The sequence below is a fragment of the Leuresthes tenuis genome, unplaced genomic scaffold (genome assembly GCF_036924035.1).
Source record: "Leuresthes tenuis unplaced genomic scaffold, fLeuTen1.0.hap1 SCAF_20, whole genome shotgun sequence".
Lineage (NCBI taxonomy): Eukaryota > Metazoa > Chordata > Actinopteri > Atheriniformes > Atherinopsidae > Leuresthes > Leuresthes tenuis.
Genome location: NW_027325374.1, coordinates 20,387,139 through 20,411,662, shown reverse-complemented (window position 1 = coordinate 20,411,662; position 24,524 = coordinate 20,387,139). Strand labels below are relative to the sequence as shown.

The window sequence follows — 24,524 nt, the reverse complement described above, 5'->3', positions numbered from 1 at the left end:
GGCTCTCATCGAGATTTGTTTTCATTACAGTGGCGTTACATTCCACAACTGTAGGGAGAGCCACAGAGCAAAGAATTTGCCGTATTCTCTAGCGTTACTTTCACGCACCAAAATACCAAAATGTAAGCTGGCTTTTGAACTGTGTTCTGACAACAAACCTGGTGGTTCCCCTCCTCACTGCCGCAACCATAGTCCTCCAAAGAGAATTACTACTTTTGATCGGTTTGTCTTTTAAGTATTTTCAGTTTAAGGCAGATTATGCAGAATATTCCTGAAGAAAAAAAAAATTACCCGAAACAATCCCTCCTATGACTCACTAAAAATGTGTGATAGCGTGTATTCTATAAATACACCTCTCTTTGTCTTAATTTCCCTTGTTTCTTCCCATTTTGATGTGAAACCTTTGGACAGCAGGTGAGCAGGCAACAGCCAACGACAGCAGTATTCTGCACTGAATCCAAACCTTTTTTTAAAGATGGGGTTGTACTTTCACTCAGATGTGCTGTCATATTTCCATGTATCCTCGTTCAGATGGTTTTAATCCCATGCAAATTTATATGTGACATCTTTCATTTTGTCTTTGTAAACGGAGTCAAAGTACTCTGCCTCTGATGCTGTAAGCAGGTTTTTCCAGTCTCCAGCTATTCCTGAAACAATACAAGAGAGGAATTATAAATTGGTTGTAGAATATTTGTGCAACTGTATTCTTTTTAATCAACCATCAAATGCAGTATGTAATATGTGTATACAGTAGCTGTATACTGTTGGTGGTCATTTACAGTTAATTTGATTTCCATTGTTTTAATTTTTAAAGAAAAAAACATTTAGCCAAAAACAACATTTCATGTTATTAGCTGAAACTTACCTTTTCTGAAGAACTCAGACTTGGTCTGGTCCATGATTTCACGAGGAACTACTGAGTAGTTGGACATGTTGTTTTGCTTCATGTTCTCGAACAAACATCGGTCTGCGATCTTCTCTATCACCTCAGCATCCAAAGATTTCTCCAAGAACTGAGTGATTCTGGTCACAGAGTCCTTCAGGTCCTGCACCACAGATCACATGTTCACACAGTTAGTCCCACTGTGTGACTGTATCTTCTTATCAGACTTGTTTCAGAAAAGCATTTAGGTCTCACCATTATCATCTCCTCATAGGAGATGTACATTATGGACTGCTTGTCGTCAGCATTCAGCCAGCTCTTTATGTGATCAAACCAGGAGCCAAACATCACTAAAGGAAAAAAATCTTTTACATCAAATGCTTTCTTCACATCAATCATGATTAAAATTGGTACCAGATGTGAGATATAGTTGACTTGAGGACTGCTGTGACTAGGTGTAATAAATCATAAATGAAGTAATGAGCTAGAACAACCTTGTCCATCGAGGAACTTGCGGAGGAACTCGCCCTTTGTTCCCGGGCTCACCAGGAACGATGCCATCCCGTGATAGTGAAAGGAAGATGTGAACACGTCTTTAGGATTCCTCATGACATAGATCACCTGCAGAGGTTACACGACATCCACTTTGGAAACTCCATTTTCGTTCTCCAAAACTGATACTGAGCTACTCAACATTAAGACTGCTGCACTGCATTTACAGTCCTTAGAAAAACAGTCAAAAAGTGCACCCTCTGTCAGCTGCAAGATTTTATTTTAAACCATCTGGTCCTTGCCAGGTCTTAAAAATAACCTGACCTAACCTAAACTGACCTAACCTAACCTAACCTTAAATAACCTCAAATGATCCATAACACATGACATATTACACTGTGTTAATATTTAAGCTAAAACTAAATCCATCCTTACTGCTTGCAAAGGAATTAAGAGTCTAGGTAGCAGCAAGGTGCTGTGAATCAAATGCACTTGATTAACTGGCCATCAACATGTGTGATGAGCTCTATAAAAGCAAAACAATGTCCTTTCGAGAGATAAGACCAAAGTGGAGATGTTTGGTCATAATGCACAGCAGCACGTTTGGAGGAAACCAAACACAGCATATCAGCACAAACCCCTTATACCAACTGTCAAGCACAGTGGTGGAGGGATGATGATCTGGGCTTTTTTTGCAGCCACAGAACCTAGGGAACCTTGCAGTCATTGAGTCCACCATGAACTCCTCTGTATACCAAAGTATTCTCGAGTCAACTGTAAGGCCATCTGTCTGACAAAGACATTGTGTCCCAATTTGGGTCATGTATCAGGAATATGATCCCAAATACAGACACATTTTTACAACAGAATAGCTTTTATATCTATTACCAGAGGCATCGGTGTGTGCAGAGACATTGCAGGCAATTTCTGTGCCAGAATAGGCCTACAATAGAAAGGTTGGCCTCGATGCAGCAGTTTGCAGGTATTGCAGCCAGTGTGAAGCCGACCTTGGAAATGACTGGAAAGGTGTTTTTGTCATCCTGAGGTTGCTTGCGGACGAAGCAGAAAATAAAGCATTCCTTAATTGTGAAGCCACATATTTTTTCTTTTTTTCTAATATGCCCTTCATTGGTGACTTTGGGTAACCTTTGAGGAAATAAATATGACGTCATCAATTACTTTCAATTAACACTACAGTAGAAAACGGACGTACCCGTGCTTTACTATACTTCTACTTCACGCTACTTCAGAATATAAAAAAAGGGATTTTTACCTTATTACAAATGTCTGACAGCATTAGTTGCTAGTTACTTCCTCAAATTGAGATTTTGTTACAAAACGTATGTAGCGTTTAGAAATATTGTGCAAGTTTTTGTTAAAGATTACTTTCTAGATCAAAGGACAGCTGAAATGGTTTGAATTCAATTGGTTTAATTACTTTTTATTGTTTGTGGCTGTTTCACTCAACAATTTCAACAACTTATTCATAAAGTCTGTCCACACAATGTTGGTTATCAACTATAGACTTAACTATAAAGCTTACAACTCAATCTCCAAAGTGCTTTTAGTATTCAGTCATATCATAGATATTAAAAACATACACTAAATCCATGATGCTCAATGAAATCTATTCCTGTCTGTGGCACATTTACCTTTGGCTTTACTTCAAAGAAAGATGGTGGCATCATGCTGTAGTGGAAGTGCGTTGAAAACATGCGTGGAGATGGTCTTTCTTCAAGGTTTAAAATAGGGGCCCGAACCTCCTCCAGAAAGGGAACACGGTCCCAGTTATGAAGAGTCTCCACAGACTTTGGATCTCCTCCACTTGTGATCAAAGGGATGATCTCCTTCATCCAAGTTGTACCTACACAAAGAGAACCAAATAGTATGAAAAGTATTGGAACAGTAATGACATTTTTCTGTTCATCCTGTTATGTTTTTTCACAAATTAATTAGATCATTTAGACAATAACACCAATGAACCACTGGGTGTACTAAGTACTCCAGAGATACAGTTACTTTGGGGATAAAGAGCAATGCACGTGTGCAATTCTCACATAAATATTTGTATTTGCCATAAATCCATTAAATGTTTTGAAATGTCTGACAGAAAAATCAGTATAACTTTTGTAAATAGATGGAAGAATATTAGCTGATGCAAGTCCATTCGAAATAACCAAAACATATCACCAGAAAATACTTCTATAATCCATTTTCACATGACATGCCCTAAGTGATTCATACTTCATGCCCAAAGTCATTAGCTTGGTGGAGGACACTGTGGAGGGGATGTTTATTGTTGTAGTGGCTGTAGCTCAGGAGGAAGAGCAGTCGCCCACCAATCGGAAGGTCGGTGGTTCGGCTCTGGCTACATGTTGAAGCGTCCTTGGGCAAGACACTGAACCCCACGTTGCCTCCTGATGTATCCATCAGGGTATGAATGTGTTTATGAATGATTAGAAAGCACGTAGTTATGTGTGAATGCGGCATGCAGTGAAGCACTTTGAATGGTCCATTAGACTAGAATTTACCATTTGTTCACCAAAACAGAATATAATTTCCTCCTTTAACGTTGCATACGTCTCGCCCTCTGTCTACTACAGAACTGGCCTTTTTTACCAGTTTGTCCAGGCGTCTACAGTTCTTGTCTGTAGTACAACTCCCCCAGCAGACAACAGCATAGAACAGTGCACTCTCAATGATAGTGTGATAAAAAATGCATATCATATCACTACAGGCATTGAAGGACCTGAGCCGTCTCAGGAAGAGCTTCTGTACATTGCTTCTATGTTGGCAGACCACTCCAGTTGATTATCCAGCAACAACCCCAGGTCCTTCTAGTCCGACTCGGACTCTGAGAACCTCAGGGAGGGGTTTCCTGCTAGTGCCCAGAGTCAGGACTAAACAAAGTGAGGTTTCAGTTTTAAAATCTGGAACAGTCTTCCAGAAGATGTGAGACATGCCTCAACTCTGACAATGTTTAAATCCAGGCTGAAAACAGTTCTACTTAGCTGTGCATATGACAACTGAAAGTATTTTATCTGCATTCTTCGCTTTTAATTTAATTAATTAATGATTATTTTTATGTTTTTTGGAATGATTTTATTTGCCTTCTTGTGATTTTATGTAGCTGTAAAGCTCTTTGAATTGCCTTGTGTATGAATTGTGCTCTTCAAATAAACTTGCCTCGCCTTGAACAGTCTCTATCTCTCCTCTATTAATGCAGACTGACTGGTGTTGAGTTTTAGATCTTCTGAAGTCCACCACCAGCTCTTTGGTCTTGGTAGTGTCCAGGAGCAGACAGTTCTTTTTGGTCCAGCCATTGAAGGACTCAACAACGTCCCTGTACTGTCACAGGACGACCTGTGTGTAACAACTATGTGGGATTCAAAAGCACCTCTTCAACTTCATCTTGAGTTAGGAGAAAATTCCAGTAGAAGACACCCTGCCTTGTTCCAGTACCTAAAATGTCTCATCCATCTGTCCTCAGTGACTACAGACCATTTGTTCTAATACCCTGCATCATAAAAGAACAAAAGTCCTGGAGTAAATGTTATTGGCTGACCTGAGTAAGCAAGTGAACACCTTTCAAGACCCTATCTGCTTGCTTCAGCGAGCCAATCTTCGTATGGACAAACAGGCAGCATTGTTAGGATCATGTTCTTTGATTTCTCTAGTGTTTTTAATACAATTCAGCCTGTACTGTTATGTGAGAAGTAATAGAGGTGGATGCATCCACAATCAGCTGGATTACTGACTACTTTACAAACAGACCAAAGTTTGAGACTGAAGGGCTGTGAGTCTGAGAGGGTGGTCAGCAGCACAGGAGCATCATAGGGGACTATACTCTTTCCATTTCTCTTAACCCTACATTTCAGATTTCCTCTCAGTCCTGTCACTCCAGAAATATTTTGCAGTTGCTGGGTGTATCTGATGGACAGAGTACAATAAACAGATAATCACTTTGTGGCATGGCGTGGGACCAAACCATTTTTTAAGGAAGTTTAGGTCCTTTCAGCAAAATGCTGCAATCTTCTATATTCTGTGGTGGGACGTCAGCATGAGAGCCAGTGACACAGCATCTAATTTGTTCATAGCCCAAAGAAACTGAACAAACTTATAAAGAAGTCTGAATCTGTGCTGGGGACCACAATGGAGCCCCTGGGGCTGATTATGCAAAGACAAATGTTTCAAAAGCTGCTCAACATAACAGACATTGCTGCACACTGTCTACATAATAGTTACTAAATAGCATAGTGTGTTCAGTCAAAGGCTTTTTCAGCCCTGCTGCAACAGAGAACATGACATGACATTTCTCCCCACAGCAATAACTCTACACAATTAACCTTTTACAATGACTAATGACTGATATCTGTTACTGATTCTTTATGCAGCAAAATTATTTCCTTTTTGGGAGAACAAAATATCCTTCAATTCAATTCGATTTAATTTAATTCAGCGTCTCTGACCATGATTCATATTCTAATAACTATTTCAAATGGGAACAAACAAGAAAATGAAGAAAACAAGCAACAGAAGATTTCAGTACAGAGAGATATTCCAATGTGTGAAAATCAGATCATGTAAAAGAATGCCTTGATCAGCAAATCTGTGATAAAACTGAAGCAACATATTGTATAACAGCTTCAAGAAGACTAATCCTTTCATAACATCAAAAGTCCTCAATTGTGTTCTACAAAGAGGGACGATTTTGTGCAAAACAAGTAAAAGGAAATGCAAATTAGCAGCAGAATTTGAATATCTGCAGAAAGAATGACACTTTTTTTTGTAAAATTGTAATCATAACTGGGCACCGTCTGGAAAAATGTAGTCATGGGACTTCAAACAAGCATGGGTCAAAACATGATGAGTCCAAAATAAATAAATAAGATAAAAAAAATAAAAATAAAATAGTATTTGTGCAACTTAAGCAGCCTTCCATAGTTTGTCATGTTTACTTTTTTTAAATGGCCACGTACTTCGTTGAAAAAAGACGCTGGTGCTTCGGAAATAAATAAAATAATTTAATTGATCCGAAGCGGGGTTTTTTCCCCTCTTTTTTTCTTCTTCCTCTTCTTCTTCTTCTCTGACCGGACCGGACCCCTCTCTGTCTTGTAACAGGCACACCGGGAATCCTGCCGACATCGCGATTTGGCTGAGGTGATGAGGGGCAAAAATATCTCTGCTCACGATGAATATGCTGCACGAAATACCACCAAACTCGAATTGGTAACTCTGTGTGCATGTCGGACGCACGACGAATATCTTTTAAGATGGATACGTGGAGAACATTCCTACTCACCGGACTTGGGATAGGTTACAGTGACAATATCATCCGGGCGAAATGTAAACTCTTCATAGTACTTGAGACTTTCCGGACTATGTATAACTGAAGGCAGATAAACGCCTTTGTAGGGCATGTATAACTCTGCTTCTGTCATGGTTTAAAGCTGTCACCAGCTGGAGCTCCTCTCTACTGAAAACTGTCGGACTTTGAACGTTGCTCATAGTCTGACACAGTTGGAGGCTACATGTTTAGTCTCTTCCGGTCTTTTTAACTCTTTGCCTGCAGCAAACGTAGTGTGAACATATCCTCATTCCAGCAAGGGTAAACGGTAAGACAGCACCCAAAAAAAGTGTGAGGCACCCTTAAAAGATTAGCATCTAACTGTATTAGAAGCAAAGTGCCAAAAGAAAAGCTGTGTACTGCAGAGAACAATAGCATGAATATACTACACAAGCCAAGTGTTACCCAGATGTAGGTTTTTAGAGTTTTAAGAAAGAAAGTGTTGAGAACTCCTCTTTTTTTTTTTTTGGTATTTTGCTCCCACACATGAGCATATAGTTCTCCAGGGTTTCTGAAGGTGTTTCAAAGTTGTTGTTTTTTTTTTTGGACATTGGCTGCTTTTTCACTCATTTTCAGTCAAATCAAATTTGATTTATATGGCACCTTTCATACTTTAAAAGCAACACAAAGTGCCTCACAGAGGCTACAAAACAACCATGATAGAACATACCAACCCTCCCACCCCCATGAATACCCAGAGAGACACGGAGACAAACAGACACACACACACATGCACAAATACACTGAAACAGTCCCGACCCGGACAGACGAGAGGCCCCACACCAAGGTGCAGAGTCCTCCAGCCACCCGGGCCAGAGCAGTCCACAGGACAGCACCCCCCTCAGTGGACCAAAAGCAGCTCCCAGTGTGGTAGACCCCCATGAGGAAACACTGGAGCTAAAAACTAAAACAGCAAAATAAGATAAAAAGGTGTAAAATGAACAAAATAGATAAAAGCTTTTCAGCTCATATAGTTAAAATGTCTAACTAAAACATGGAGTTTAAAACATATTAAAATTATATAGAACAAAAATTAAATATGATTAAAAAAAAACGTTTGAATAAAAGGAATAAAGAAAATCAATAAAATTAAATAAAAGCCTGATTTAAAAGGTGAGTCTTGAGGCTGTCCCACAATCGGGGGCCATAATAACAAAAAGTGGGTTGATGTGGTGAAAGTAAGTCTGATAAATAAGAAGGCCCAAGACCGTTAAGACATCTAAAAACCAGTTAAAGAACCTTGAAATTGGGTCTGGTCTCTTGCCCTGACCATTTTCAGAGGAATATGTTTTTTGTTTATTAAGCCACTTGACACTGATAAGAGCCAATCAAGCATAAAAAAGGCACCTAACTAACTATTCATACATGCATACATATTTGTACAAATGTAATTTCTTCATATTATCCTTTCAAGGAGACAGACTTTTTTCTTTGGGCGTTGGCTGCTTTTTCACTGATATTCAGTCCAGTCAGTCCTACCTGACAAGTGAATCATTAAAACATAAAAAAGACCCCTAACTCAAGGGATGACCCAGTGTTATTTCTACACATAACAGACAACTTAGCAAAGAACTCAAAGAGCTTTTAGCTGAAACTAGGGAAATCTCAAAGCCTCATCAGAAAAGGTGGCTGTCACGAAGCCATTCTTAAGGAAGGGTAACAGGGAGATTAGGCTGACAAATACCAGTTTGTGTTTAATGAGAAAGGCTTGTCAAACTTAATCAAAAAATGTTTTTTCAGTCACACTGAAAAGCACTGAGCTATGCTTAATTTTTTATAAATCTAAAATGTACCCAAAATAACTAAGTGACAGCCCTCTGAGTCACTGCCCACATCTTGAATTAACTGAAATAAATAACATCCATAAAAAGACACAACTCAGAACTATGTTCTGTGTTCGAGCCACTAGGTGGCGTGGAAGACAGGGATACAGTTACCAAGGTTACCTCTAATCCCATTTCCTTTGACCATTCTTGCTGCTAGTCATGTGCTTTAAATAATCAGATGAGCCTTGCAGTGGTGTGTTGACTGTTGGATGAAAACTTTTACATGGATCTGTTGGGGTTGGATGGTGATCCTGAGGCAGAAATTCTATTCTTTATCCTTTGTTAAGAACCACCAGAACTAGAATTGTTATAATTCTCTAAAGAGTCAAAGAAGGACCTGTATCAGAAGGCTTTCAAGAGAGCATCAGTGACTGGTGTGCAGGAGTACTCGTTGTTCAGGGTGTTGGTGCCAGGATCTTCTCCCTGGAGGAAGCTGGAGGCCCCCGTACAAACCTTCTATAATTAAAGCTACTGCAGATCTCAAGGGCAGGTGCATGGGGTGCATGGGGCCATGTTGCAGTACATAAAGACGTGTGGTTCATAGACCATAAAGCAGGAATTAATTGTGAGTTTTGCCAAGTTAAGGAAGCCTTGCCACCCCTTTGGCTCAGCTGCCCCAGACTGGGTCGAGGTCAAAGTTACTTTAGTAGTTAGGATTACGATCGGGAGAAATGTGTCCTGGGTCAGGGACATTTCTGCCCAAGAATCACAGGTGTAGAGCACAATAGAACTTTTCATTATATGAAGTGTGGCCTTCAACAGTGTGGTTATAGATGATTTTGCCAGTATTAAAGCATATCCAGTCTATAATCCATGTTTAAAATAATGTTGATTTAGGAGACTCTGGTTATATCTTAAGAGTTTAAGAATTACAGTGATCTTTGCCATGAGATCATGGGCATGCCTTTGCATGTCCTTTTAATTAAAGCATTTTAAGCTTGTCATGACTTGCCAGATGCCCGACATCTCGGTAAATGACAACATGACTTGACGTGTTATAGCTATGCTGTGTCATGACGGCAGTCTCCAGGATGTCAAGTTATACAGAGTATAATGTATGTAGTAACATATTGTCACCCTCTTAGAATAATGACCTAAGTAATTTTTTTGCCTTAATCATCTCCTCATGATGCTGGCCACCTCTGGTAAAATGGCCTACATCCTCAGTTGAACATATATTGTGATTCTACACCTGTGGTATAATGGGCTATGTCAAGAGTGTGACTTAGGCTGTTTTCTTTTCTTTGCCTAAGTCAAAAGGTAAAATGTTAATTAGGCAATTTTACAAGCTTTTCAAGATGGCTGCTGATTCAAGAAAAATGAATACCTACCAAGTTGCTGAAGTTATTTCCATTATTCAGGGCTCATCCCCTACTGGTAAGTGATGAGGTTTACTATAATATGGGCTAGGCTATAAATATTGCAGTTTTTCATTTTTATCCTGCATTTTAGTCAGTAAAATAGCTAAGTCCGTAAAACTAGCATTTAGCTAGTTTTGGCTCCAGTTTTGGGGGCAGTCTTTTCAAACAATATTTAATCCACAGTTTTGTCTAATCTTTGCCCATAATCTGATTAAAAAAGACTTGAATTTTGTTTTTCAATCTAACAGCTAGAAATGATGTGTTGAACTAAATAATTACAAAGGATCCTTATCACTTTTGTGCTTTTATGTAATGAAAATCTAATTTTAACTTAATATCAGTAATCATAACCACATTTGACCGATATTGTAGAATGCCTGTTGCACAGTGGAGACACTGATTGTGCACACCACTTTGGAAATCCCTAATGTTGCTTAGTAAAAATGATCACACATTCATAACTGTACACCTAAAATGGATGAAATGGTTTTCTTTTTTGGTAGGAGATGAACTTGACAATATTGATACTGATCAGGCCTCATCAGGTGAAAGTGGAAGTGTCAATGAAGAGATAAAGCCCCATGTACCAAGCCAAGACTCTGTTTCAGATGGAGCACAAAACACCTTAAACACTCCCTCTGATGCCAAATGCCAAGCAGAAACATCATGAAGAGGACATGTCTGATGATTATCTCATTGGTGATCCAGACTATACCCCACCCTGTGATGAGTCCTCTGCTCCTGAAATGAATGGATGTTGATTTAAACAATATGGTCAAAAGGAAGAGAGACAAACGCCTTAGTCCAACAACATGGAAGTTACATGAATCCAAGGTGAAACATCTTGAAGTGATAGCATAGAAGAGCAAGGGTGGCAAAGAAATAAGTTCAAAGAATATGGGTCCTTCCTGCAACTCGAAGTTCTGTCAGCGAGTCTCAACTCGAGACTGCCAAGTCATCACAGAAGAGCAGCGGCAGTGGATTTTTAAGAAGGTTTGGGCAATGAACACCTGGGAAGAACGTTGGTTGTACATCACCGCTTTGGTCAAAAGGGTTAACATAAAGCAAAAGAACGTTGCTGAGGGATCCCGACGTAATTCATCATTGTCCTACCACCTGAAGCTTCAAGATGGAACAAGTCTCAAAGTGTGCAACTTTGAGACTTGTTTCCTCTACTCTGGGTCTCCCTGAAAGAATCATTACACACTGGCTGAACAAAGGCATCATCGACCAAGATGAATAAGCGGCAACACCGCTGTGTTCTGGACTTTAGAGTGGCAAGCATGCAAAGCTAGAAGCTGATGTCAAGGATTTCCTTAAGGACTGGCTGAGGGACCTGCCCACGTTGATTCACACTACTGCAGAAGCAAAGAGACCCACAACGAAGTTCTTGCATCCAGGCACAACCATCTCCCAACTACATTGTGAATATCAACAGGCAGCTGCAGCCACTGAAGTGAGGGCCGTTGAAACATGATATTTCACAGATGTGTTCCATGAAGAAAACAATTCCGTATTCATTTCCACGAAAAGATCAGTGTGATGTTTGTGTTTCATTTAAGCATGGGACTATCAACAAGGCTGAATATGAAGCACATGTCACCCAGAAAGATGAAGGAAGGCAAAAGAAATCACATGACAAGGATTCTGCAAACAATGAGAAGTCCATTTGGACAATGGACTTGCAAGCTGTGCTGCTGTGTCCAAAAACCCAAGCCTGTATTACAAAACAAAGCTCCAAATCCATAACTTTACCCTCTTCTACTTAAGATCAACTACAGCTACAAATGTACTGCTACATTTGGGATGAATATGAGGGCGACCTGAGTAGTGAGGAATTTGCACACCTTCAATATCACCATTTTGTAGGTGTGATCAATAATAATCCAGATCTCAAGGAGATCATAGTGTGGAGCGACGGTTGCGGTTATCATGTGGGGCAAATGCATTTGTCTGAGCTTGAAAGGAAATATGGGGCGCTAATAACTCAGAAATACCTTGTTGCTGGGCACAGACAAATGCAGTGTGGTGGCATGCGTAGGACTGTTGAACGTAAAATGGTTACGATATCTTCACCCCAAGAGACTATGTCATCATACTTCAGGCATGATGATTTCCTGAAAATGGATGGATCTTACTTCAATAGCATCAGACCCGGCAAAAAAGCTGGAGATCCAACTGTCCACAACTTGCGGGCTCTTCAGTTTAGCAGTGAAGGCAAAGTCCATTTCAAGCTGTCCTTCTCGGACGACTCTGCTTGGGAAGCACTGCCACAAAGGCTACTGGAGCCAAATGAACCAATAACATGGGGAAGAATGTCTCCATGTGCTCTGCCCATCAAGGAAAGAAAGTTCCAGGACCTCCAGTCAATGAAACGAATCATGTCCATCAAGTGTCATAAATAGGCATCATTCAAGAACCCTGCTAAGAAAAGCTAGAGGGGGAAGTGGAAAGATGTACATTTACCCACAGCAATATGTTTAGTTAGTTTGTTAGTAAAGTTTTATTGTTGAATGTGAAGAGTTTAAAGTTGCTTAAGTCCCAAAGGTATGGTCCAAAATTTGCTGAAGTCATTTATTCCTGTTAATTTACACAATTGACAGACATTGTTATTAATGTGTCAATAGCAATCTATTGTCATAACCTTTTTGAGTGAGATTATTAATAAATGTCATATACTCAATATTTGGTTCAGATTTTTGTGTTTTCTGAAAAACTTTAAAAAATGACTCAGGCCATTATTTTAAGAGGATATGGAACACATGAGATATGTTGTAATGACTGGCTGAGTTATTCAATCGCTTTCCTGTGAGAGCAAGATGATTGATGACACATGAATCATGTTCAGTCTAGAGTCAAATTTGTTTGAGTATGACTAAAAGTAAACACAGAAATTACAGTATTCTATCTGATTTTTGTTTAAAATTGAAATTCCATTGTGGATTAATGTTTTAACATGTTAAAATATGACAATTGGAATGTGTTTGGTTAACACTGTTTATGCATTTGACAGAACCTTTTGCCCAAAGCAACCTACACTGGTAGGGTAAGGGGGTGTTGCCTGAGGACAAGGAGGTTGTACTTTTCATGCAGGGGATTTGAACCCAGCTCACCCACATGGAAGATATCAATCCTACCACTACGCTATCCAATCCATCACTGTTTCAACATGCTGCCCACGCACTTGTTTTTACTGAAGAGAACAGGGCGGGGAGCCCTATACAGTAAATGAACCGTCACATGCTGCCAAAGGATCATGATGTACTATTATGAACTTGAGTGTATATGATGTATAATGACAAAAATATACAGAAGTTGTCTTTGGGGAAAGACTGCCAGGAAAAATGGGAGTGGAGAGAGCCCCTGAAGGGGATTTTACAGTGTTACAAATGTTGAGTTTAGGTTAAGGAGAAATCTACTTTCTGACATGCTGCCTGCATCTCTTGCACTTTAAAAAAAAATGTTATGTGGCTTTAGAGTGAAACACAGATAATAACACCAGCAAGACAATATATCAATCATATTGTAAAATTGTAATGGTTGTTTTTCCATTTCTAAATGAAACCTGATTTTTTAAGGCATTAAGGGCAATTTTGTATTATTACTATTATTATTACAGTAAACTCTTGTGAAAGGTCTTTCATTTCACCTTTATTAGACTATATGTTGAGCAAAAAAAATATGAACTAAATCTAATTTGTTTGAATTTTAAATCAAGGCGAAAACATATTAAATGCCTTTTAAGTCCTAATGCTTCAAAAATATCGTTTTAATGTTAAGTCTACCAAAATGTAGCTTTCACTGAGTTTTTAAATGGCGGACATCAGTTATTGTGGAATCTATGATGTTTCAGTGTTGCCTATAGAAAGAACTGTGGTCGGGTTATCTGAAAGATGGTCCAAAGGTTGTGGCTGGTGGAGATTGATAATGTAGTTAGCAAATTAGATATTCTAGACAGTCAATTTATGTGTTTCAGTGAGACTCAAATGCAAAATTTCTAAATGATTGGTTGGAAAAGTTGGAAAAAAAGTTGGCAGTTGGAAAAAAACGGTCACTTATAGACACAACTCACAACAAACACAACTCTTGTAGAAACTCCTCCCCTCATAGGACAGTTCGCACAAGGCAGCTAACCACATTTATTTTTTCTTATTTCAGTCCATTCCATTTTCTTTTTTATTTAAAAATGAAAGTGCTGACTGATGATGCAGAGCCTGATGATAAAAAAAAGTGTAATTGCTCAAATATTTAGGGTTCTCGATATAAAACTGTAGGGCTATGACAGGTAAAAGTATTTTCAAAGATTAGAACCACTTACGTTCGTATTTTTAGACATTTTTGTGTCACCATATTTCAGAATGAGGACACAGTATACCTGCAAGTGCGATTTGAATAGCCCCGTCATTTTATATGTTGTGACACGTCACAAAACAATGTTTGAACTGAGTGAGAGTTTAGAGGAATGTTATTCTTTTCTTTTGTTTTTTTTATTTGTTGTTGTTTTTAAGTCATTAGCATGCTCCTGTATTAGCTTGGTTAGCTAATGCTGGCAAAATACTGTACATCAGCCATCAATTAAAAAGATGCAAATATATAGGAGTAAGGCTTAAGAATTATGTTGAAAAAAATGACAACAACACCAAAAATAAATAAAGAATGTACAATATAGCATCAGCTAATTGGGTCAGCTAAATCAGCAACATATAGTTGACGCTTGCGTAAAACCAGGATATAATACATACATATTGTTGAAAAAGTAAAAATATGCATAAAATCTTTTCCAACATTTAAAAGGATGCCATGCTTGAATTGAGTACAGGATAGAAAACAAAAGTGCTAGCACTAGCATTAGCTGCCACACCTGTGGTAACATAAAAAAAGTTTAAATTGAAGGGCTTCCTGTTTAGTAATGTTTACAATCTGTGTTAATCACAATTATCCTTCAATTCACTTGATTTCTATCAGATATGTGTTTTGTTAAATAAAAAAATGAAAGAAAAAAAACAGTAAAATTGTGACATGTTTTTATGGTTTGACATAAATCAGCACGCATCCAATCACTGGATCCACATGATGAATAATAAAAGTATAAAAATCAAGCACTAAAGCAACAACAGAGCAATTTTAAACTTGCACGTGTCTCGTCAATGATGCGTCCAGCGGTCATCCTTTGTTTTCTGGTAGATCTGCAGTGTGGTAGCATCCTTAAAAGTGTTATGGTACATTTCGGCACTGTCCCATGTGTGTTGTTGTGTGTGACTTCTGGCTTCCTCTTGTGGTGATGTTAAGAATTGTTGCATCGAGGACTTTTGAGTTTAAGTTCCAATGAGAACTGAACTGAATAGTGGTGTTGATAAAGCAAATGACAGCCCTGAGGTTTGAATCCAACCTCAATCCAACAACAGCCAAGGCATTTAGAGTGGTCTAAGGAATACTATATACCATTTGACGTTCAAAACACATCATTTACTGGAAAGCAGTATAACAAAAACGTCAGTACTATCACGAAGCTGCAAAACTATGCCGAGCATCTTAAACTATAGCTCAATCATAGTGCATTTTTGTCCTTTAAACATCACCCATACCCTCAACTTGAATGTTCATCGATCTCTCAAAGCCAAATTTCGTGCTGATGGTGCATCAAAAATCTCTCAAAAAATGCAGTATCAGCATTCAGTCTGTACAGCTGTAGTCATGCAGTGTGATCTGGCCACCAGTAACCTCAGTCTGTCGCCTGATGACTGGATCAGCTCCCTTCCGCTGATGGAGGCAAAGAGTTGGACATGTGCTGTAAGTAAATCTGTTCAATCAAAATTTAAAAGTGAAATATGAGCCATTGCGGGATTTCTCACCTCTGGTAATCCAGTCCAAGCAGACTGACTCCATTAACAGCCAGGATCCTGTCGCCTGGTTCCAGCTTCTCACACTGGGCTGCAGGAGAGTCTGGGACCACTGCACGGATGAAGATGCCCTTCACCTTCAAGGACGTGGCCTGGGACATGTTGTGAGAACGTCAAATTCTCAGTCAGGCTCAGATATGACAGCTCCTCACTGTAAAGTTTATTTAGCTGTCCCTCTGATGTCAGAGGGATAAATAAAAGTTGTTGTTCTTTTTCAACATTTTGTTTCTTACAGGATGATGTTACCATGATGAAATTAAAGAATAATTTCTATACTCGTAGAGCCCCTTTCAGGTCACAGATACAAAGCATTTCCCAACAGCAAAAATTAAAACAGGATCAAATAAAAAGGGATAAAGAGAAAAAGTCAAAGTAAAAATGAAGAACACAAGAGTAAGAAATTATTAGAGTGGCTTATTAGCTATACATCACAGAAGTTTATTTTGTAACTCCCCTTTCTAGGCACTGGTCTTTTTCTGGATACAGTAAAATAAATAAATCATCATCTGATGCTGAAGAGAAAATGTGGTATTTTGGCTGGTTTAAATTGGATTCAAACTTGACTATTTGAAGGTCTAAAGTTCTTAAAGGATAGCCATCTTTCACCAGGAAAAGATTTTATCAGCTGCTGGTGTTCTTTGTGTTTAGCTTAAGTTCCTGTTCACTCACCCTTGTGTCTACCAGAGCCAGACCAAGTCCTCTTTCACCTCGCTCCAGCTCCAAGCTAAAAACCTCATCATTACTGTACTCTGCCTCCTCTTCCTGTGCTTCCTCTTCCTCTTGTAGCTCCCCAAGTCTTGTCACACTACTGCAGTCTGATCTCAGTGCAGCCAGACATTCAAACACTAATCCACCTATGGAGGAAAAACAAAAAAAGAGAAAACATTCAGCCTCATTTTTAAAAAGACAAACGAAAGAAGACCATGGGTGTAAATGTGTTCCAACACCTTCACTGTGTGGATCTGCAGCAGAGGCCCAGGGAGCTGTCTCACTGCCACACCTCATCATTTGATGCTGGTCAGCCTTCACCAAATGAACAGGATCTATTGTGTGCGGGCTGTTAGGTGGGGTGAAGAGACATGCGGGGTCCAGAGCTGATCTTGTTACCTCACTGGTCTCTGTGTCTCTGGTCCGCAGCTCAAGATTTAATAGCTTTTGGGACAAAATGTGTGCACCGCCGCAGCTGAACTCTTCCTGTTTGGGTTTAAAGAGAGGAGATGATGGACATAAGACAGCAGACATAGTGGAGGGAGGATATGATTAAGTCATATGACAATGTATTAAAGTTTTCAGAACCGGTGACACCCTTTGACACGGTGGAGGTGGTGACTGAGGGGAGGATGGGAACAAAATTCTCATCCCAAAGGATGAATGAGCTCCACCCTCTGAAGGACAGTCTGAGATCACTGAACAGCTCCTTTCATACTGTTCATGTACATACCACACATTCCCCACTGTGGGACGAATAAAGGTTTGTCTTAAGCAGACGTTACTGTAACATTTAGCTTGTGGTATCATTGCTCTTGCTGCATCAGAGTTCCTCCAGCTGGGCAATAGATTCTCTTGTCAGTGTTTTATTCAGGCAGTTTCCATCAGCCTTGTGCAGCTCACTTTATCAATGTGCCAAGACTGCCACCTTGTGGGTTTTCTTTACCCAAGCAAGTTTTTATGTATTATTTGGTTAATTGCACAGGCGGGAAATAAAAGTGGGTGAAACTTTCGAAACCTCACCCCTACATATTATTACATAGAGAATTACAATAGAAATGGCCTACTGACAATAAGCTTTCTGACTGTTCAAACATGCCTACTCGGATGGAAACATGGTAGATCTTTACCCTTGAGGTCTTCACAAAAATGTAAATGTAAATCTTAGAATTCAGCACCACTTACAGACACGTTTCTACTTAGCTGGATGGGTTTTCAAATATCGTGTGAAAATCAAAAAGTTGAAATGAAATCTTTTGTTTGTACCTGGTGCTCAGCTGTGATATCTAACTGTGAGTCAGAAAGGCTGGAAATAAACTCTCTGAGCTTGTGCAGCTGTTCTCTCAAAGCCGAATCTGTCACTGGTCTCCTGAGCTGAAGCTGGTAACCTTCATCAGGAAGCACCAGAGGATGGTGAGTGTCAAAACTCTCCAGGATATCAGCTGAAGAAAGAAAAGTGCATGGTAAAAATAAAGGAAATGACAGATTAACACTGCTGATCATCACATTCGTAGCGTGACGATCTCTCACCAGTATTTTGTACTGCTGCTCCATCCTGTGCTGATGGAGTCCATGTATGTCTGCAGGGAGATGCTGGGCTGTATAAACTCAGCAGGTGGTTCAGCTGGGCCGGACTCAGGGCAGAGTAGTTAGAACGAAGGGATAACCAAGATGTCTGTATGTGCACACACACATGCACAACAATGGATAAAAATATGCCTGAAGAGCATCAAGATGCCAATAAAACATCAAACTTAACTATGACTGACTTTTTCTTTGTTGTAGCCACATGAACACATTTAAAAAAAATATGTAACAGTATGAATTTATAACATCTTAAAGAAACGATAGCATCTTTGTGACCTCTTCAATGTGACAAGAAATTCATGAGTAAGCCTGCACATGTGCAGGGCTCGAACAGAGATTAGTTTTTTCTTTACACTGATGCCAAAACAACTGTAGAGGGAGCCAGAGAGCAAACAATTTGCCAAATTCTTTAATGTTGCTTTAATGTTCATCTGGAGCATTTCTGTGTGGAGTTAGCATGTTCTCGTTGTGCCCGTGTGGTTTTTGTGCCGGTACTCCCGTTTCCCCTCACAATCCAAAGATGTGTGCGAAGTGGTGAATTTAATCTTATATTGGCCTTCGGGTGACAGTGAGCAGGCATGGTTGTCTGCCTCCATTTGATGGTGTGACCTCTTTCACTCTGTCTCGTCTACTTGTACAAACACATTAGGAAACGGAGGGAAAGCAATGAAACAAAATTTTAAGTGAGAAGTGAACATAGAACGTCTAAACAAGATGAACATTACCTTCGTTTTGATTTGTTGCTGCTGTAACCGTACTCGCTGGTCATTGTAACGTAAAATGTAATGCATCAACAAAATCCCAAGAATCTCAGTTTTTCAATTATATGTCAGCCGATGGTCCGCCGGCAAGCTTTCAAGCTGTTAGAAGCTTAAATGTGCGTACCTTCATCAGGAGACACGGACTGACAACAATTCATTTTTTGCTCCTTTACCTCTCATATTGCATCTGTTAAAATGTTTAAAAATTCCACGATAAAGGGGACACCGGCAAATCTGAAACATGCTAAAGGAGCAATTAGTTTTTTTTTGGTTTGGTTTGTTTTGTTAGGCGGGGTTGAGTAAAGACCTTATGAGTTCTCAGTGCCTTCCTGAAGCAGACAGCGGTAAGAGCGCTCTCTGTTTGGAGAATCAGAAGCTGTCCTGATGGAAAAGTTAAAGCTATAAGCTTTACAGAAAGGGCCAACCATTTAAAACAGTTTTCCTGAATATGCACATGGAATTACCGTTACAGAATGACTGTTTTAATACAAGAGGGAAGTAAGTTATAAGAGGGAAGATCGCCCGATAGTTATTTTTCAGTTTGACTGTAAAGCTAATAGCTCATTAGCTTCTTCACTTCCTGTCACACCTTGCAGTCTTATCTCCAAAATCCATCGCAAAACTATAGATATTTTAGTGTACTCGAGGGAAATTCCAGAGAAGAAAAAAAAAACACTTTAATATGAGTAAACCTGCAGATGTTCTCTTTGTTGCTCGGCTGACAGCTGACTGTTTGATGTAGGCTACGTGTTTATTTGCATACAGAGATCTGATCAACAAGTGGTCACTCAGGAGGTAATGGAACGCCAGGTGCGAACACACATGTTTTGAGCTGTTCACTTGTGAAGGAATCACCCAGGACAAACGTAACCCCTAAGTGTGAGCAGGTTGTTTTCTGTTATTGTTTCACACCTGGTTTCAGCCACTAACTGCCACACATCTGTCATATCAGTCGCCATCTTGGTTAGTCTCTGCCAGTGGTGTGTTTTGTTGGTTTCTTATGAAAATTATTCTTTTTTTTTCTTCACCTGCCAGCCTTCTGTTCATGAGTCTTCATTTGGGTCCTACTATTCTGTTCATCCTGTGAAAGCTTTTTGGAAAAGAACAGGCTTCCTAAGAAAAGGTGTTTCAAGTGATTGGGCAAACCATTGATTATTGTCTAACAAGGGAAATATCTTTTCATCTGAGGACATCGTTCAGCGTTGTTCTTCTTTCACTGAATACATAAATGTCTATAAATGATCCACAGATCCAACTAGAAATCATTTTTATACCGTACAGGATGTGGGACAAATGTTTCTCTTTTATTTTCATTTCTTTATGTAGAATTTTACCTGCAGTAAATTCTTTCTTGGTGTAGCCAACAGGTTGATAGCTGATGAGAGTGTGTGTGTGTGCTCCAAGGCTACTTCTCCCAGTCCAGCTGCATGGGCCCAGTCCAGGAGCAAGTCCAGGTTGGCCCTCATTCGCACGCCTCTGGACCACTGGTAGAAACCTGGCTCTGAGCCTGCATGCACATCAGGAGAGAGTCGTCTTTGAAAAGACTTGATCTGTTCATCATCATTGTTCAGGCTGACAAGTTGGCACTGGGTGCTTTGTAGACTTTCATCAGATTTAGGAACAGGAGGAAAAAGACAGACCTCCTCATGTTTGTTTTTTTTCTTTCGTTTTTTTTGTCCACTGGCTCTGTTACAGACTACTTACGTTTTACTGTGCACCCTTCATACTTCAAAAGTATTACAGAGGAGAGAAGTAGGCAGGTTCTGTAGCAACTGCCAGGCCTCCACAGTACTGTACATGGCCTATTGAGAGCAGGGCTATCAATGCTAAACATGACTATGGGTTTGAGCTCATAGGGGTTTTGAGCTCTTAACTGTAGCTTTGAGTCTCTTGGTTAACAATGTTGGTTCACAATGAAAAAACTGTTAAGAACATGCAATGCACGTCACGGGTCAAAGTATTGTAAGACTGTTTCCATTGTTAAAGCAGGGAAGAACAGAAAAAGGAAGAAAAAAAATCTGTCTGCTTCAATGAACAGCAACAATCATGGGAACTTATTAAGCAACAGATTAGTAAATCAGACCGTAGATCATTGTCACACAGCTAGACTATGTTAAGAGCGTTAAAGCTCTCAGGAATCCTGTCATGAGTGAAAAAACTTGCAGGCAAAATGCAGCTGAAGTTAATCCATAATGAATGAAATGCGGAACTCTCAGTTAGGGTTACAATACACAGTATAAAACCAAAGTGGACCCACTGGAATCTGGGAAACCAAAGATGAGTCACTTACAAGTATCTATCACTCTTTCTTACTCTTCACATTAAAATTCCCAGTCTGTGACAGAACCCTGCAGGAATGGCAAATATGGTTCTATTGATTTGATGAGTGTTTGGTCTGGACATTTGATTTGTGAGCCAGTTTTGTCTTTTGGAACAAACCGAGTTGGAATGAAAGGCGGTTGGATAAGCTGTTACAGTAAACGTACTGTGATACAGCTATCATGTGTTACAAAACAGACATGTCTGATATCAAGTGCTTGTATCTATAGATGCAGTACATACAGTCATGTGAAAAAGAAGATACATTTGCTTTTCTAAAGTTTTACTTTGTAAGACATTTTAAGTCCTTACCAGGTCTTAAAATGTGATAAATACAACCTCAGATGAACAACACATGACTAAAAACTAAAGTCCATTCCATGATTCAAAAGTTTGTAGAGCCACCTTTCGCTGCAATATTTTGAAATAATGTTTCTTTAATGATGTCATCAGTCTCACCATGATTCTTTTCTTTTTCAGACATTCTGTAGATCTGCTGCTGTGTTTGGGATCATTGTCCTGTTTATGATTCAGTTTCAGCCAAGCTTTAGCTGTCCTCACATTTGTCTCTAGAATACTTTGGTATTCATGATGGACTCAATGACTGCAAAGTGCCCAGGTCCTGTGGCTGCAAAACAAGCTCAAATTGCCTGGGACATCCACTCCTGGGAAGACTGAATGTTCTCTCTGGAGAATGATGGACTCCAAATAGTTTGGAAATGGCCTTATAACAGTTTCCAGATTGATGGGCAGCAATCTGCTGCTGCTTCTCTAAGCTCATTGCTGATGTCTTTCCTCCTTGGTATTGTCTTAACACACACCTGAATGCTCCAGACTAACAAAGTGACAAAACTTCTGCTTTTATAGAAATGCTCGCTTGCTGATGATCATTTAATCAAGTGGATTTGATTAGCAGCACCTGGCTGACACTTAGTCTTTTAATTCCTATGCAAGCAGTAAGAGTGGATCTTAAAACTTTAAAACTGATAAAGAAAGAAGCTTCTTTTTCACATGACTATGGTCCTGGTTCAGTGGATAAAGATGGGGTAACTGAGTTTGGCGGATTATAGGAGGGCCAATTAAATCTTCAACTAAAGCTGCACAGTGTTTGCTAGTTTTGAAGGTTAAGCTGTTAGCATACTGCTGGAATCTGGGCTCTGATGCTGGTACCTCTCTCCATGAGGGAGTTGAAGAGTGATGCGTTGATGAAGTAGAAGAGGTAGCCGATGAGCTGAGAAGAAATCTCTGGGTGGACCTGAGTCTCTGAGAGTAGCGTCCAGCTCTCGTTCAGGACCTCCACCACCTGCTGGATCTCCCCAGGGACATGTAGCTCACCACTACCCAAGACCTGAGCACTGTCGCCTGATGCTCGCAAGTCCGAATTCTCCATGAATGGGTTGCAGTCCAGAAGGCCCGGCAGGATTGGGTAAAGGAACTGGTTGGACAGAAAGCAAGCTCATACTGATTAATTTATCCATGAAGAGTTGCAGACTGTTGACCATTCCTGTGGGTTAATTTGAGGTTGGAAAAGTTAACATTATGCGGTGGATGTTCATATCACAGGGATAAACTAAAACATGTAACCCTCCTACTCCGATTTCAGACCACCCATATCACCTCTGCATGTCTGTCGTTCACGCAGCACCATGGCTGATTAATGATTAGTTTGGCACAGCCAGCGGTCGCAGACGTAAAGACAAAGTTTCGAACATTTCCACCCTTTCATCAGAAGGTCTTTTCCTGTTCGTCAGAGAGAGAGCCCGGACAACCACAGCTTTGTTCCAGCTAATTGTACGCAGACATCCCCCTTCCCCTCCAATCTCACTCTTACACCCACAAAGCATCCGAGGCCAGTGCCAGCCATAGATCCGCATTCCTAAAAAAAGCTGAATATGGCTCTGAATGTGGGCTTGGCATGGTTCTGCAACAAGAACTGCTGAGTGAAGAGCACTGAAGGAATCCACCCTGAGCAGATCAGTTACACTTACTGTAAGGCCCCTGAACACAGACAGGAGACCTTAGCAGCCACAGCTCCCATCATGCATAAGACAATAGACTAAACGTTTGGCCAAAGTGTTGCTGGTTGGAAAATGTCGCACAGAGGAAACAAGCCAGCTAGGATTAATTCTCTCAACAGCATCAGATTCAGGGATAACCACATGCATCTGTGGCATGTATTAGTCCAGAGTTTTTTTTAAAAAAACAGTGCATTGTCTGCTTATATGTGCATTCTTTATGACGGACAAGTAAACAGACTGCCCACAAGCCTGTTAAAGTGCGCCTTTATTCATCACTACATGTCTTCTGTTGGAATGGCGACTCACCAGTGGCGCCTTTTGTTTTCAGTACTTTAGCAATAACCTTTAAATCAGATGGACAAGCATGAAATATCTGAATATACACATTTAAGAAACTCATACTAGTTCTGACATGATTTAGATGTGTGAAGATGGAAGACTTCTCGTCTAAACGTCTGTCTTGATGATGAGCTGAGAGAGAGGGAGGGGAAAAAAAGCTGTGTTTTCATATCCCTGCTGACCACACTACAGAAAGTGTTGCCAAAAATCCCTAAATTCTGCAAAGAATTAAGAAAAGAATTGGGTTTTCGTTTGGGTAAAGCTGCAGACTGACTCCTGTGACTTCATGACATTCTTCACGGATCTAAGCTTTCTGTGATGTGACAGTCATGATGGATAACACAAGTGGATTAGCCGGCGGGACTGAGAAAAATTAAGAGTGTGTCAGATGAAAGCAGACTAAATCTGAAAGCCAGACAGTCCAAAGAACAGAAGAAGAGCTTCATCTACCTCCTCATTCAGCCAGCTCCGATGAGCTGAGGCCATTTAGTGTTTGAGATTTTGGCTTGAAAATGACTATCAGAAAGGCTTTGGGATAAGCACAAAGGGGCACAATAAGTCGCCAAAAAAGGTAAGCTAAGTGAGCTGAATGAGCTGGACATCAAATATCACACAGCTCCAAAGTTCAAGCAACAATCATAAACTTTACATTTCCTGATTATTTATGGATTTACTGACAAACCACATCTGGAAGCCATTTGGGTCGTCAGGCTGACTTGCTGAGAGAAGTGAATGCTACATGAGATCAGGTAGTTAGATAACCACATCCCCCTGCACTGAGCAAAAATGTGCTGCCTCAGACTAACAGGACAGCAGCTATTGAGGAATTCCTATAGTTTCCTCTTTAGAAAGTCAGTGAGCTTAGTTGCTTTTTGCATGGGAAACTTATAGTATAAAGAACACTTAAACCTGGTGCATCAGGCACCAAGTCCCTATGAGTTCCAACTGGCCCAACATGTAAGACCTGGGCTTGGCTGCAGCTA

General features: G+C 40.0%; 2 protein-coding genes across 3 annotated transcripts in view; both read right to left on the bottom strand.

Annotated features, from left to right (window-relative positions):
- Positions 1 to 283: 283 nt before the first annotated feature.
- Positions 284 to 6,876, bottom strand: LOC140278405 (sulfotransferase 2B1-like). 2 transcript variants are annotated; one of them, XM_072373393.1, is made up of 6 exons: positions 6,678 to 6,874; positions 3,028 to 3,239; positions 1,378 to 1,504; positions 1,139 to 1,233; positions 866 to 1,046; positions 284 to 647 (listed from the first exon to the last, which is right to left on the bottom strand). In XM_072373393.1, exons 1-6 carry the CDS (start codon positions 6,814 to 6,816, stop codon positions 538 to 540), a joined length of 864 nt encoding a protein of 287 aa, XP_072229494.1. In that variant the 5' UTR covers positions 6,817 to 6,874; the 3' UTR covers positions 284 to 537. The 2 variants fall into 2 exon arrangements, with proteins under 2 accessions (XP_072229494.1, XP_072229495.1); XM_072373394.1 differs by lacking the exon at positions 1,378 to 1,504 and having other exon boundaries at positions 1,139 to 1,201; positions 6,678 to 6,876.
- Positions 6,877 to 14,437: 7,561 nt separating this feature from the next.
- Positions 14,438 to 24,524, bottom strand: part of radil2b (Ras association and DIL domains 2b) — a 30,152-nt gene continuing 20,065 nt past the window's right edge. Inside the window, exons 11-18 of the mRNA XM_072373900.1 lie at positions 22,355 to 22,619; positions 20,200 to 20,372; positions 18,048 to 18,192; positions 17,784 to 17,959; positions 16,757 to 17,003; positions 16,479 to 16,663; positions 15,762 to 15,901; positions 14,438 to 15,669 (exon numbers count right to left, since the gene is read on the bottom strand). Of these exons, the coding sequence (XP_072230001.1) occupies positions 15,576 to 15,669; positions 15,762 to 15,901; positions 16,479 to 16,663; positions 16,757 to 17,003; positions 17,784 to 17,959; positions 18,048 to 18,192; positions 20,200 to 20,372; positions 22,355 to 22,619 (1,425 nt within the window). The 3' untranslated portion in view covers positions 14,438 to 15,575. The remainder of the gene's footprint in view (positions 15,670 to 15,761; positions 15,902 to 16,478; positions 16,664 to 16,756; positions 17,004 to 17,783; positions 17,960 to 18,047; positions 18,193 to 20,199; positions 20,373 to 22,354; positions 22,620 to 24,524) is intronic.

Excerpts from the sequence above, each read along its gene's own strand:
- LOC140278405 (XM_072373393.1), bottom strand. The coding sequence starts at position 6,816 with ATGACAGAAGCAGAGTTATACATGCCCTACAAAGGCGTTTATCTGCCT. Across the intron at positions 1,505-3,027 it reads TCTTTGAAGTAAAGCCAAAG|GTGATCTATGTCATGAGGAA; the intron begins GTAAATGTGCCA and ends TAACCTCTGCAG. Across the intron at positions 1,234-1,377 it reads CAAGTTCCTCGATGGACAAG|TGATGTTTGGCTCCTGGTTT; the intron begins GTTGTTCTAGCT and ends TTTTTCCTTTAG.